This window comes from Tachyglossus aculeatus, chromosome 5, assembly GCF_015852505.1.
Source record: "Tachyglossus aculeatus isolate mTacAcu1 chromosome 5, mTacAcu1.pri, whole genome shotgun sequence".
NCBI lineage: Eukaryota > Metazoa > Chordata > Mammalia > Monotremata > Tachyglossidae > Tachyglossus > Tachyglossus aculeatus.
The window spans coordinates 43,907,104-43,921,101 of record NC_052070.1 but is presented as its reverse complement, the minus strand read 5'-3'; the positions used below and the strand labels follow the sequence as shown (position 1 = coordinate 43,921,101).

Here is a 13,998-nt window from a genome sequence, read left to right as displayed (position 1 = left end):
TACGATTGAATGAATGAGTGAACTAAATGCTCCCTTTAAAAAATGAAGGCAACAGAATTTTCAATGAGAATCAACATGCCTATCAAATCATATTGAGTGCTTACCATGTGCAGTGCACTGTACTAAGTGCTTTGGAGAGTATAACGAAATTAGTAGACATGGTCCCTGCCCACAGGGAGCTTACGGTCTAGAGGGAAACCAGTCTTTGCTGTGATGTAATGTCCCTATTCGTTCTATCACAGCTGTGATTTGGCAAGGAATAGGATGAAGTGGATTAGGAGTTATTAGTATTGGGGACTTAATTTGTGACAAAATAAGACCACTGAACAAGCTTTTCTTGAATGACATCTTTATGGACTCAGCTTAGGTCTACTAGTTGTTGGCACCCTTAGTATCCCTGCTTAAGGATGGGGGAGCTGATGGCTTACCTTTGATTAAGGTACTCTCATTTGATTAGAGGTCTTTGACCTTTGGAATGGGTTTTGGGAGGAGGGAGGGGAGAACCTCCTGGGAATTTACCTCTGCAAAACTCTGTGCTAGAAGATGCTCATGGAGTCGGTCATTTAGGATCAGGATGTGTGAATTTACGGGGTGGAAATGGGACTGGGCTAGAGGATGGGAATGTTCATTTGTGGCACTTAAAAAAATTTTTATTTTTTGTTAAGCACCTACTATTTGCCAAATGCTGTTCTAAGTGCTAGGGTAGATACACGGTCATCAGGTCCCACATGGGGCTCACAGTCTAAGTATGAGGAAGAACAGGAATTGAGTCCCCATTTTACAGATGAGGGAACTGAGGCATAGAGAAGTAAAGTAACTCTCCCACCGTCACACTGGATGCGAGTGGGAGAGCCGGGAGTAGAACCCAGGTCCTCTGATTTCCAGGCTTGTGCTCTTTCCATTATGCCACACTCCTTGGGGCAGGACATGTCTGTGTAATGAAGGAAAGGCAGGGCTCAGACTCTAATGACATCTCTTTGGGGAAAGAAAATTGGAAAACCCTTGCCAGAGCTGTGAAGCTTTCTGGGTTGGCTGGGAATTCAGGGAAGAGAACAAGATAAGATGTGTCTGCCACAATAAATAAAGACAATTTACTTGTTTCCTTTCAGCATTAGTTAGGTGCTCACTTCGCTCCTTCAGCACCTGTGCCTTCAGTGTGATTTTCCAGCAAACCTGGAGCTAAGAGCAGATTCCTGAGCACACTCAGATACAAATGTAGGAAGAATTGTGACTGCGACTTTTCTCTTCATTGCCCTTGAGAGGGAAGGCACTGGAACTTGCTGATAGCAATTAGTTTGGATGTGGTAAGTGTGAGATGGGCCTATTCTTCAAGTCATCAATAATAATAATTGTATTTATTAAGCACTCGCTATGTGTCAAGTACTGTACTAAATGCTGGGGTAGATACAAGATAAACAGGTTGCAAATGGGGCTCACGGTCTATGTAGGAGGGAGAGAACTGGTCTTGAATCCCCATTTTGCAGATGAGGGAACAAAACAGAGAGAAGTGAAGTGACTTAACCAAGGTCACACAAGCAGATAAGGGGTGGAACTGGTATTAAAACCCAGGTTCTCTGACTCCGGGGCCTGTGCTCTTTCCACTGGACCATGCTGCTTCTCTGGATCCAGGTCTGCCTTGTAGCTTCTCATCTTGTCCTGTCCACCAGGGTGGAGAGGTGGCCAGAGATTTAGAGGAATCAAAGTAAATAGAATGGTATTGAAATCCCCACCCCATTCTTTCTTGCCAGAAATGGTTTAATTCCCCAGCCTTTCTCTACAGGGTCAGCTCCCTGCAATGGAAATGGGGTTGAAATCCTACAAGATTGTCCTTGATTTGGCCCAAGGCTGAGGGCAGAGGAGGAGATCTTTGATTTTTGAACAAGGACTAAATTCCTTGGATCCATCTGTAAATGACAGCCCCCTGTGCCAGGATGAGACAGATTATTAATATGGTAGTTGTTAAGTACTTACTATGTGCCAAGCATTGTTCTAAGTGCTGGGGTAGATACAAGGTAATCAGGTTGGACACAGTCCCTGTCCCACATGGGGTTCACAGTCTAAATCCCCATTTTACAGATGAGGTAACTGAGGCACAGAGAAGTTAACTGACTTGCCCAAGGTCACACAGCAGACAATTTTATTTTGTTAATATGTTTTGTTTTGTTCTCTGTCTCCCCCTTCTAGACTGTGAGCCCACTGTTGGGTAGGGACCGTATCTATATGTTGCCAACTTGTACTTCCCAAGCGCTTAGTACAGTGCTCTGCACACAGTAAGCGCTCAATAAATACGAATGAATGAATGAGTGAATGAAAGAGCTGGGATTAGAACCCATGCTCCTGCTCTTGCCACTAAACCAAGTTGCTGGTTAAGGGTTTGGTTCTGGAGTGGTGGGGGTGGAGGGGAGTAGGGGAGAGAAAGAGAGAGAATTAGAGGTGTTTTCTGTTTTCTGGCTAGCATTCATTCAATTGTATTGAGCGCTTACCATGTGCAGAGCACTGTACTACGTGCTTGGGAGAGTACCATGCAACAATAAACAGGCATGTTCCCTGCCCACAAGGAGCTTACAGTCTATCCTAGACCGACAGCTAGGCAGCTGTAGAGCTGTGTCCACTCTTTGACCCCAAGGCCAGCCCTTGCTAGCAGTGGGTGTTCCTGGCTGTCACACTCCCCTGTAGGTTAGAGCCAGAGACTCCTCCCTTTCCACTCCTGCCTTTCCTCCCGCTTCTGGGGCACCCCACCCCTGGCTTCCTACCCTTCTGAGGCCCAGGTTTGTGTCTCTTGTTAGGCTGTGCCAGCCCCCCAAGCAGCAGGACCCAGCCCAAAGGGATGGTGCCCATTTGATTTGGAATTCACATCCTCACCCTCGCTACCCCTAGAGGAAACCCCAGAGGGAGGAGTAATAGTGCCCAAACTCCACTCTCAACTGGACCAGGCATCAAACCAGGCCCAGAGACTCAGGGCTGGATCAGGATCAGCTGCACAGCAACGGAACTTTCCTTTTCATCTTTCCTTCTGGAAGGGAGGCTGCCTTCTCACTCCTGCTTCTCCCTTGCAGGGGGGCAGACAGGGGGCTTAGCCTCCTTGGCCTGGTTTGATGCCTGGTCCAGTTGAGAGTGGAATCGGGGCACTATTGCTCCTCCCTCTGGGGTTTCCTCTAGGGGTAGTGAGGTTGAGGAGGTGAATTCCAAATCAAGGGGGCACCATCCCTTTGGGCTGGGTCCTGCTGCTTGGGGGGCTGGCACAGCCTAACCAGAGACACAAACCTGGGCCTCAGAAGGGTAGGAAGCCGGGGGTGGGGTGCCCCAGAAGCGGGAGAAAAGGCAGGAGGGGAAAGGGAGGAGTACATTTTCTAGAAGAACCTCTCATTGCCCGTGGGTGCATCCCCAATTTCCTCTTCAACCCAGAGGGCGGTTTGGCGTGTTGCAGCATGGTGTAGTGGTTAGAGCACAGGCCTGTGAGTCAGAAGGTCATGAGTTGGGCAAGCACTTGTCTGCTGTTTGACCTTGAGCAGGCACTTCACTCCTCTGTGCCTGTTACCTCATCTGTAAAACGGGGATTTGAGACCGAGTCCCACGTGGGACAGGGACTATGTCCAACCCGATCTGCTTGTATCCACCCCAGTGCTTCGTTCAGTGTGCTTAACAAATACCGAAATTATTATTATTAATTATTATTAGTGGCCGACTTGGGCCCCGGCTTGGGCTATAAGGTTGGGTGTACCTTGGTGGGGGGCGCTTGGAGCGCTCCTCAAGAGCTGGGCCACCCCCCCCGGGGCAGCACGTGGTCGGAGGGGGAGGGGGCGGCCTACAGCCAGCGATGGGTGGAGTGGGTTGGGCCCCCCGCCAGCCCCCTCTGGACCCCTCTGGGGGCTTCCTGGAGGTGGAGGAGCAAGTGGGGGGCATTTGGGGGTGAAGCTGCTCCACCTCCCCAGGACTGGTCACCCCCCAACTTGGTCCCCGGCGCTAACCGGAACGATGGGACGGGGTTGCCACGGCAACCAGACTGGACGTCACAATCCGGGCTGGTGTACCACCCCTCCTTCCCGCGGCCCCCACCCCTCCAAGGCCGTCCTCGCCGTGGCCTCCCCCCACCCTCGCGGGGTGGGGGGGCTTAGGATCGGGGGGGGTGGGGGCAGGGGGCTCGGGTCGCCGCCATCTTCTCGCCAAGCCGGCCTCGCCCGCTGCGCCCGGCCGGCAGCGCAGGGGTTAAGGCTGGCACCGCGCCCCGCGCTTCCCTCCCCTCCCCTCCCCTCCCCTGGCGCCGGGCATGCGGGGCCCGCCGGGCGCCCACCAGGACCCGCCGCAGCCGCCCGACGACGAGGACGACGAGGAGGAGATGGAGAACGAGGAGGACATGTCAGGTGCGGGGGGTGGGCACGGGGCAGGGGCAGGAGGGAACAGAAATGGGCAGGGAGGTCCCCCAACCCGGGCACGGGGGTCCTAGCGCGAAGGCCGGGGTGGGCGCTGGGCGCTGGCCTGGGCGGGGGGCAGGACGAAGATTTGGCACCCGGGATTGGGGGCTGGGGCGGACCCGGGAGGGGGACACGAGGCTGGCCGGCCACTCGCCCCTCTCCGAGGCCGCTGGGCACCGCTGGATCTGGGGAGCCGCCGGGCCCCGCCTCCCCTTCCAGCCCCGTGCCCTTGGCCCAGGGAGCGGGGGCAGTGCCAACTGGCCAGTTCGGCCGGGTGGCCTCGGGGCGAGCCCACCCTGCGCCCTGCTGGTCTCCTCCCCGCCCTCACGGGTTGGCGATCCCCCCCCCCCCCCCCCAAGCCGGGCAGGCCGGCCTCACTGAGGGGCACTACAATGGGGTAGGGGCGCGGGTCCCTCCCTGCTGTGCGAGGCTCGAGTCGGCCTGGGGAGGGGGAGGCTTCAGGGATCCATGTTCTGAGAGGCAGGGGGACAGGGGAGGATGGTGCCCTTCTTTCCCGTCCCGTCCCATATCCCTGCCGAGCTGGGACACCCTCCAACTCTGCCAGCTTTTCCTGGCCGCCTCCCATCCCTGCCCGGCCCCCCGGACGCCCCGAATTCATTCATTCAGTCGTATTTATTGAGCGCTTACTGTGTGCAGAGCACTGTACTAAGCGCTTGGAAAGTACAGTTCGGTTACAGATAGAGAGACAATCCCTACCCAACAACGGGCTCACAGTCTAGAAGTTCCTCGGGCAGAGGCAGAGCGCACCTGCAGCGGGTGGGAGGGGGCATCGGAGCAGGGGATTGAGGAGGGAAGGACCTTCCAGTGATTCCTGACTCGTCTCTCGGACCTGCCCCTCGGTGCAGTTTCTCCTTTTACTTCTCTCCCTAAGGGGCCCCGGGGCTCGGCTCTCCTCTCCTCCCGGCCTTTTGATGACTTTGGAAGTTGTCAGCTATTCGCTGCCGGTTTCAAAGAAGATTCAACCCCTTTCTCCCGCTCCTTCCAGGCTCCAAAAAACGTACCTGCTATTCCCCGCAGAAGGGGATTACGTTTCTGTTTAGCCCATTGACGTCCGATCTCCCACCTCCCCTCTTGACTTTATCATTTGACCCTTTTATCCTCTTGACCCTGAGAAGCAGTGTGGCCTAGTGGATTCAGTACAAACCTGGGAGTCAGAAGGACCTGGGTTCTAATCCCCCCCTCCTCTTGTCTGCGGTGTGACCTTGGGAAGTAAATCACTTCATTTCTCTGTGCCTCAGTTACCTCATCTGTAAAATGGGAATTAAGATTGAGAGCCCCAATCACTCATTCATTAAATCGTATTTATTGAGTGCTTATTGTTTGCAGAGCACTGTACTAAGCGCTTGGAAAGTACAATTCGGCAACAGAGACAATCCCTACCCAACAACAGGCTCACGAACTAGAAGGGGGAGACAGAAAACAAAACAAGTAGACAGGCCTCAATAGTCGACAGAGACTGTGTCCAACCTGATTAGGTTAAGAATGAGGAACACAGAGGGTAGGAGAGTAAGAGGCTCACCAGGGACACCCAGGAGGTAGGGAGCAGAAGGACCTGTAGTTACGTTGACCCTCTGTCCTGAGCTTCAAGCCTTCCCCCAGCCCCCTGGCTCGATTCCGCCCCCTTTTCTTTTATTAAAACCTACTCCTGCAACCATCCTGGCAATGCCCCCTTCCGTTTCCAGGTGCTTTGGGGGCCCCAGAATTCTTCCCAGTGCCCCAGAGTCAGAAGGAGGACTTCTTGTTTTCCCCCTTGTCAGATCCTTCAGCTGGGCGAAAAGATAATAATAATAATAATAATGTTGGTATTTGTTAGGCGCTTAGTAGGTGCCAAGCACTGTTCTAAGCACTGGGGTAGATACAAGGTCATCAGGTTGTCCCATGTGGGGCTCACAGTCTTCATCTCCATTTTACAGGCACAGAGAAGTTGTGACTTGCCCAAGGTCACACAGCAGACGAGTGGTGGAGCTGGGATTAGAACCCATGACCTCTGACTCCCGAGCTTGGGCTCTTTCCACTAAGCCACCCTTCCATCTCCTCCCCTCTGCTCTTTAGCCTACCTCCCCATTCCCCTGCCCCTTCTCCACCTCTCCCACTCCCCTGCTTTTCCTCCTCCTCTTGGCCAGGTGGTCAGAGGCCCTCACCCTCCTTCTGGGGCTCCGCCCCAAGCTCCCGATAGCGATAGTGGAGTGAGCAGGCTGGCTAGGTTTGCTGTCCCCTGCCAGTGGCACTGATGGCAGTGGTGGCTGCACTTGGAGAGGACCAGCCTCGCAGGCCAGCCTTCTCCCTTAAAGCGATGGCACCATTTCGAACCAGGAGGCCTTTCCCGGCTCACCCTTCACAACTTCTTGTTCCAGAGGAGGAGCTGGACAACTGCCTCTTTTATTCTGGCTTGGCTGCCATGTAGCCCTCTCCCTGAAGTAGAAGGGAGAGCACATCTCTGTTCAGGGATTTGGAATCACTGAGAGCAGAGCAAACTGGCTGCTTGGCTCTCTGACCTTGTTGGGAAGAAGTCCGTCTCCTCTGACCTTTGTCGTAGGCACTTTTTCTCCTGAAGCTCTAGCAGCCCAAGGCCTCTCAGGGCTTTGGCCATTGGGGTGTCTCACCCCAGGGCTCAAACTTTTTTCCTGACACTGTCACTACTTTTCCTTCATTAGCTTCTGAATCCTGGTCTCTCTCACTTCCTCGGAGGTGACCATTCCTTCCTGTCCTTTATTCTGCTCCCTCTTGTACCCACTGACTGTGTCTTTCCCCTGTTAATATTCTCTTTTCTCTGTTAGAGTCTCCCAGACTTTTCCATCAGGTGACTCCTCTTTCAGCCCTGGAGAGCTCTGTGTGGGACAGGGGTTGAGTCTGACCTGGTTATCTTGTATCTACCCCAGCACTTAATATAGCGCTTGGCACTTAGAAAGCACTTATAGTACAGCTCTTGGCACTTAGCGCTTAACAAATAAATGCCCCCTCTACCTCCCATCCCCATCTTAAATGTTGAGGATTGCCAAGCAATCAGAAGACTTGATACAACTCACCTCATGAGTAACTCCAGTTCCCCCACCCCCATTCCCAGTAGAGACTAGTTCCCCCTGTGCCCAAAGCTTCCCACAGGGCTGAGGGGAATCTAGAAAAACTCACTTTTGTGCTTTCTGGTGTGCTGGGCTCTGACTGAAGCCCTGACTGAGCAGGAGGCCTCCTCTGAAGGATGCTGGTTGGGGAGACCCAGCAGGGAGAGGGTTAATGTCAAGCAGGTTTTGGAGGATGGTCCAGGACAGCAGAAAAGATTCCTCTCTATTCTAGGGAAAGGTTCTCCAGATTGCAGTGACATTCTCTGTGCAGTGGGGTGTCATTTTTTATGGTATTTAAGTGCTTACTATGTTCCAGGCACTGTACTAAATGCTGGGATAGATATAGGTTAGGTTGGACACAGCCCTTGTCCCACATAGGGTTCACAATCTTAACTTCCATTTTATAGATGAGGGAACTGAGACACAGAGAAATGAAATGATTTGCCCGAAGTCACACAGAAGACAAGTGGTGGAGAGGGGATTAGAACTCAGATCCTTCTGACTCCCAGGCTCTATAAATTAGGCCACACTGCTTGTCTAAACTAAAAAAAGTTGTTTAGTCCCTATCTCTGTTTCTCAAAAACTGCCACTGGTGGCCCATCCACCTTGCCTCAAACAGAAATTCCTCACGATTTGCTTTGAGATACTCTGCTCTCACTCTCTGTGTCTCTCTGTCTGTCTGTCTGTCTCTCTCGGCTGACCCTGGTTTCTCTCTCCTTCAGAGATTTGTAATGTGTAATTCTGAGGTGGCGGGGTGGGGTGGGGTTCTGGGAGGCTGTCCTCCTTGGAGCGTTCTCCTCTTCCTCAGGGAGATCTTGTCTGTTAAAGTTATTTTTTTTGTTACGGTATTTAAGTGCTTACTATGTGTTAAACACTGTTCTAAGAGCTAGGGTAGATACAAGTGAAGTAAGTTGGATACAGTCCCTATCCTGCATGGGGCTCACAGTCTAAGTAGGAGGGAGAACAGGAGAACTGAAGCACAGAGAAGTGAAGTGACTTGCCCAAGGTCACACAGTAGACAAGTGGTGGAGCTGGGATTAGAACCCAGGGTTTGTGACTCCTCTGGCCCATGCTTTTTCCACTAGGCCATGCTGTTTCTTGTGGTTTTAAAAAGGCTGTTCAGTCCATATCTCCTCATTTCCCAAAATCCTCCAATGGTTGCCCATCCACCTTGCATCAAACTCCTCACCACTGGCCTTAAGGCACTCAGCTCTCTTTCCTCTGCTTTACCTCACTGACCTCTTACTACAACCCATTCCGCACACTTCGCTCCTTTTAAAGTCAGCCAACCTATTCTCTATACCTCAATCTAGACTATCCTGCCACTGACCCCTTGTCTACATCGTCCTTTGGACCTGGATCACCCTCCCTTTTAATATTTAATAGTTCATCTTCTAAACAGCGTGGCCTAATGGATAAAGCACAGGCCTGGGAGTCAGAAAGACCTGGGTTCTAATCCTGCTCTTCCTCTTGTCTGCTGTGACCTTGGGCAAGTCCCTTCACTTCTGTATCTCCTTTCCCTCACCTGTAAAATGGGGATTAAGACTGTGAGCCCATTGTGGAACAGGGATTGTGTCCAACTTGATTAACTTGTATTCATCCCAGTGTTTACTACAGTGCCCAGGGATTGTGTCCAACTTGATTAACTTGTATTCATCCCAGTGCTTACTACAGTGCCCAGCCCATAGCAAGTACTTAACAAATACCATTGAAAAATAAACAAAAAGGAGCCCTCCTAAAATCACATTTATTCCAAGAGACATTCCCTGACTTAGCCCTTATTTTCCCTTTCCGCCCTCCCTCTGAGTTGACTAGGCACTTGACTTTAAGTGCTTTGTTATTTACCCCAGCCCCATGACACTTATATACACATCAGTTGTATTTATTGAGCTCTTACTGTGTGCAGAGCACTGTACTAAGCCCTTGGGAGAGTGTAATATAACAGTAAGTACATAATGGTGGTATTTGTATTTGTTAAGTGCTTACAATGTGCCAAGCTCTGTTTTAAGCACTGATCTCTATACTCTACTATTTCCCCTAGCTGTAATTTATTTTAATATCTGTCTCCCCCTGCAGAATGTAAGCTCCTTGTGGGCAGAAAGTTAGTGCTTAGTTCAGTGCTCTGCACATAGATAATGCTCAGTAAATATCAATGATGGATTGATTACAGTGGAAACTCAGGCATGTTTCCCTGCCCTCAAAGAACTCAAAAGAAGAGAAACAGCACAGCCTAGTGGATGAAGAACGGGCCTTGGAGTCAGAGGACCTGGGTTTTAATCTCAACTCTGCCTCTTGTGTGCCGTCTGACCTCAGGCAAGTCAGTTAACTTTTCCATGTCTTAGTTACCTTATCTGTAGAATCGGGATGAAGATTGTGAGCTCCATGTGGGACAGAGACTGTGTCCAACCTTGTATTTACCCTAGCATTAGTATAGTGCCTAGAACACAGTTAAGTGTTTAACAACTACCATTAGAAAAACAATTTGATGGAATGATGCCAACGTTGGGGGAATAAAATAACCCTCAGTCCAGCTGAAGGCCAGCTCTGGACACTAGACTGCCCAGTGGGTTGTAGTTCCAAGCAGTATCAATTGCCTGATTCTCCTAGATTTTGTTTAGTTGGACCCTAGCTTCCTGCTGAATCAGTTGGGTCATTCTGCTCCTGAGGTCACCACCATGCACCTTCAGGTTTGCCCTTGTGGGTAGTAGAGAATACAAGCTCCTTCTGGGCTGGGCGCAGGTCTTGTGCTTTCCCAAGTGCATTTCCCTCAGTGTTCAAAAACTATCATTTTTTTTGAAGGCATTAAGTGCTTACTGTGTTTCAAACACTGTACTAAGTTCTAGGGTAGGTATCAGTCAAATAATAATAATTATAGTAATAATATTGGTATTTATTAAGTGCTTACTATGTGCCAAGCACTGTTCTAAGTGCTGGGGTAGATACAAGATAATCAGGTCATCCCATGTCAAAATCTTCATTCTCATTTTACAGATGAGGTAACTGAGGCACAGAGAAGTTAAGTGACTTGCCCAAGGTCACACAGCAGACAAGTGGCAGAGTCGGGATTAGAACCCATGACCTCAGAGTCCCAAGCCTGGACTCTTTCCACTAAGCCACGCTGCTTCTCAGTTCGGGCACAGTCATTTCTGCTTCTACTACTGATCCCTTCCAACCCAGAAATATTTTCCCTCTGTTGCCTAAGGAAAGCTGCAGCAGATACTTAGAGGGGCTAGTTTTTAAGGATCAGACAATATCTGTCATACTTCCTTTGAGAAAAAGCCAGTACCAGTTAGACTAATTACTTGTCAAATTTTTTCCTTAAATCTCAAATGTTTTGTTTTTTCGTTTTATTCTTTTGCATTATTCTCTTGCAGAATGACATGCTCAAACAGGGCCTGGGCTTTCCTCTGAGTGGTGAAGAGAACTAGTCTCTTTTGAGGCAGTGTTATATGCTAATTCATCAGAGAAAGATCAAGACTGAAGGTGCCTGGGGGCATAAGTTTCTGAGAGCGGGTGCAGTCAATCAATCAATGATATTTATTGAGTGCTTACTGTGTGCAGAGCACTGTACTAAGCCCTTGGGAGAGTACAGTAGACGGAGTTTGTAGATACATTCCCTGTCCACAGTGAACTTCACCCCACTCTGCCACCCCCAAACATATAACTTCTAGGGCTTTATTGGGGCCATTTTTAAGGTTCTCCAGGAATGAATGATCTCTTTCTTCTCCCAAGAACACCACTTCCTTACCCCTCAAAGATAAATCTATTCTTGGCCACCTACCGCGCTTTCACACAGATCGGTTTATGCACTGTACTATTTAAGCATTTATTCACTGCTCCATCTATTTTCTTGTATCTATATACTATTCTGTGTCTGTCTCCCCAGTTAGATTGTAAGCCTGAAGGCAGAAATTGTGGGACTTCTATAAGACTCTCCCACCAGAAGTAGCAGCCCTCTACTGGAAAGAGCACAGGCTTGGGAGTCAGAGGACCTGGGTTCTAATCTTGGCTCTGCCACTTGCCTGCTGGAAAACCTTGGGCAAGTCACTTAAATTCTCCTTGCCTCAGTGTCCTCATCTGTAAAATGGGGATTAAAAACCTCTTCTCCCTACTGCCCAGACTGTGAGCCTGATGAGGGATTGGGCCTGAATCAGATCTCATTACCTTATATATATACTAAAGCTCTTGACACAGAGTAAATGCTTAACAAATACTACCATTATTTTTAGGGGCTTAGTACAATGTTCTGCAAATATTTAATAAATACTCTTGATTGTTTGAAATACAAAATACAGATTCTTTCTCCCACAGCAACCCAGATCACACACTTCACTCCTCTGATACCAGTATTCTCACCTGCCTCACTCTCATCTCTCACCCTCACCTTCCAGCTCAAGCCCTCCCTCCTCCCTGGAACTCCCTTTCCTTTCATATCCTACAAACCATCACTCTCCCCACCTTCAAAGCTCTACTAAAATTGCATCTCCTCCAGGAAGCCTTCCCCGACTAACCTCTCATCTCCCCATCTTATTTTCCCTCCCTTCTGCATCACCTATGTTCTTGAGTTTGTACACCCTAAGCATTTAGGTAGTCACACCAACTCCAAACATATAGCACAGATGTAAATTATTTTTAGATACTCAGTCATTTCCCCTACCTATAATATAGGTTAATGTTTGTCTCCCCTGCTACTCTTTGAAGGCAGGGATCGTGTCTCTTTCCTGTATACTCTTCCAAATGCTCAGTCCAGTGGGCTGCTCACAGAAAATGTTCAGTAGTCAGTAGTATTTATTGAGCGTGTACTGTGTGCAGAGCACTGCACTAAGTGCTTGGGAGAGTACACTATAACAATATAATAGGCACATTACCTGCCCACAATGAGCTTCCAGTCTACCATTAATTGATTGATTGATGCAATGATGGATTGATTGATAGGTACAGAACCCAGTGTGAGCCAGGAGCAAGCGGCTCAAGTAAGAAGTCCTAGCTAGCAAGGGATGATACATTGAACCTGATGGGTCCTGGACCCTGGTGGGACCAACTGTGAGTGACAGCCTGGTTTTATATTGGAGGAACATTTTATTGCTATATCGTACTCTCTGAAATGCGTAGTGCAGTGCCCCGCACACAATAAATGCTCAATAAATATGATTGACTGACTGACAGGGACAGTGATGTGATGGGAAGGGGTAAAAGTGAGCACATGGTATATTTGCTGTCAAGCTCAGGGAGGAGGCACTTTTTGCTTTTGGCTGCCTTTCAATCGATCATATTTGTTGAGCACTTACTCTGTGCACAGCACTGTGCTAAGTGCTTGGGAGAGTACAGTATAACAGAGTTCCCTGCCCACAAGAAACATACAGCCTAGTTGGGGAGGCAGACATTAAAATAAATGTTACAGATATAATAATAATAATGATGGTATTTGTTAAGCGCTTAACCATGTGCCAGGCACTGTACTAAGCGCTGGAGTTGATACAAGTAAATTGGGTTGGACACAGTCCCTGTCCCATGTGGGGCTCACAGTCTCAATCCTCATTTTACAGATGAGGTAACTGAGGCCCAGAGAAGTGAAGTGACTTGCCCAAGGTCACACAGCAGACAAGTGGCCAAGGTGGGATTAGAACCCATGACCAGATATGTACATAAATGCTCACTATGGACAGGGAATGCTCAGTGGAAAGAGCACGGGCTTTGGAGTCAGAGGTCATGTGTTCAAATCCTGACTCCACCAACTGTCAGCTGTGTGACTTTGGGCAAGTCACTTCACTTCTCTGGGCCTCAGTTACCTCATCTGCATAATGGGGATTAAAACTGTGAGCCCCCCCCATGGGACAACCTGTTCACCTTGTAACCTCCCCAGCGCTTAGAACAGTGCTTTGCACCCAGTAAGCACTTAGCAATACCGTCATTATTATTATTATTATTACAGTGCTCTGCATACAGTAAGCTCTCAATAAATATGATTGAATGAATGATTGAATTAAATGCTGTGGAGTGCGGTTGGAATCAATCAGTGGTATTTATTGAGTGCTTATTGTGTGCAGAGCACTGTACTAAACTCTTGGGGGAGTACAGTAGAACAGAGTAGATAGACATGTTCCCTGCCCACAAGGAGCTTCCTTTCATTCCCCAGCTGGGGATGATGCTGCAGTAGGGGGCCTTGAGGCAGGTCCACATCCATTTCATCCTCCAAATGGCCTGGGGGGATGTCGTCATTCACCTTCCTGCTCTTCCACCTGTCAGAAACAGAAGTCCTTATCCTTCCTCCTACACCCTGAACTAAGGAGAGCACATAATACAGGGCTCTCCATACGGTAAACGCTCAATAAATACCAGTGATTAATTCCCCCCAACTTTCCTGTCTCAACTGACAATGCCACCACTCTCCCTACCCTAGAAGCCTTCATCCTCCCCTCCTCACTATCTTTCAGTTCTCCCACTCAGGCTGCTGACAAATTTTGCCAGTTTTCCTTGAATAACATCTTCTGGATTGGCCCCTTTCC

At 49.5% G+C, this 13,998-nt stretch overlaps 1 protein-coding gene across 1 annotated transcript in view; it reads left to right on the top strand.

The window, feature by feature from the left end:
- The first annotated feature begins 4,249 nt into the window (after positions 1-4,249).
- Positions 4,250-13,998, top strand: part of CHD5 (chromodomain helicase DNA binding protein 5) — a 101,989-nt gene continuing 92,240 nt past the window's right edge. Inside the window, exon 1 of the mRNA XM_038746888.1 lies at positions 4,250-4,361. Within this exon, the coding sequence (XP_038602816.1) occupies positions 4,268-4,361 (94 nt within the window). The 5' untranslated portion in view covers positions 4,250-4,267. The remainder of the gene's footprint in view (positions 4,362-13,998) is intronic.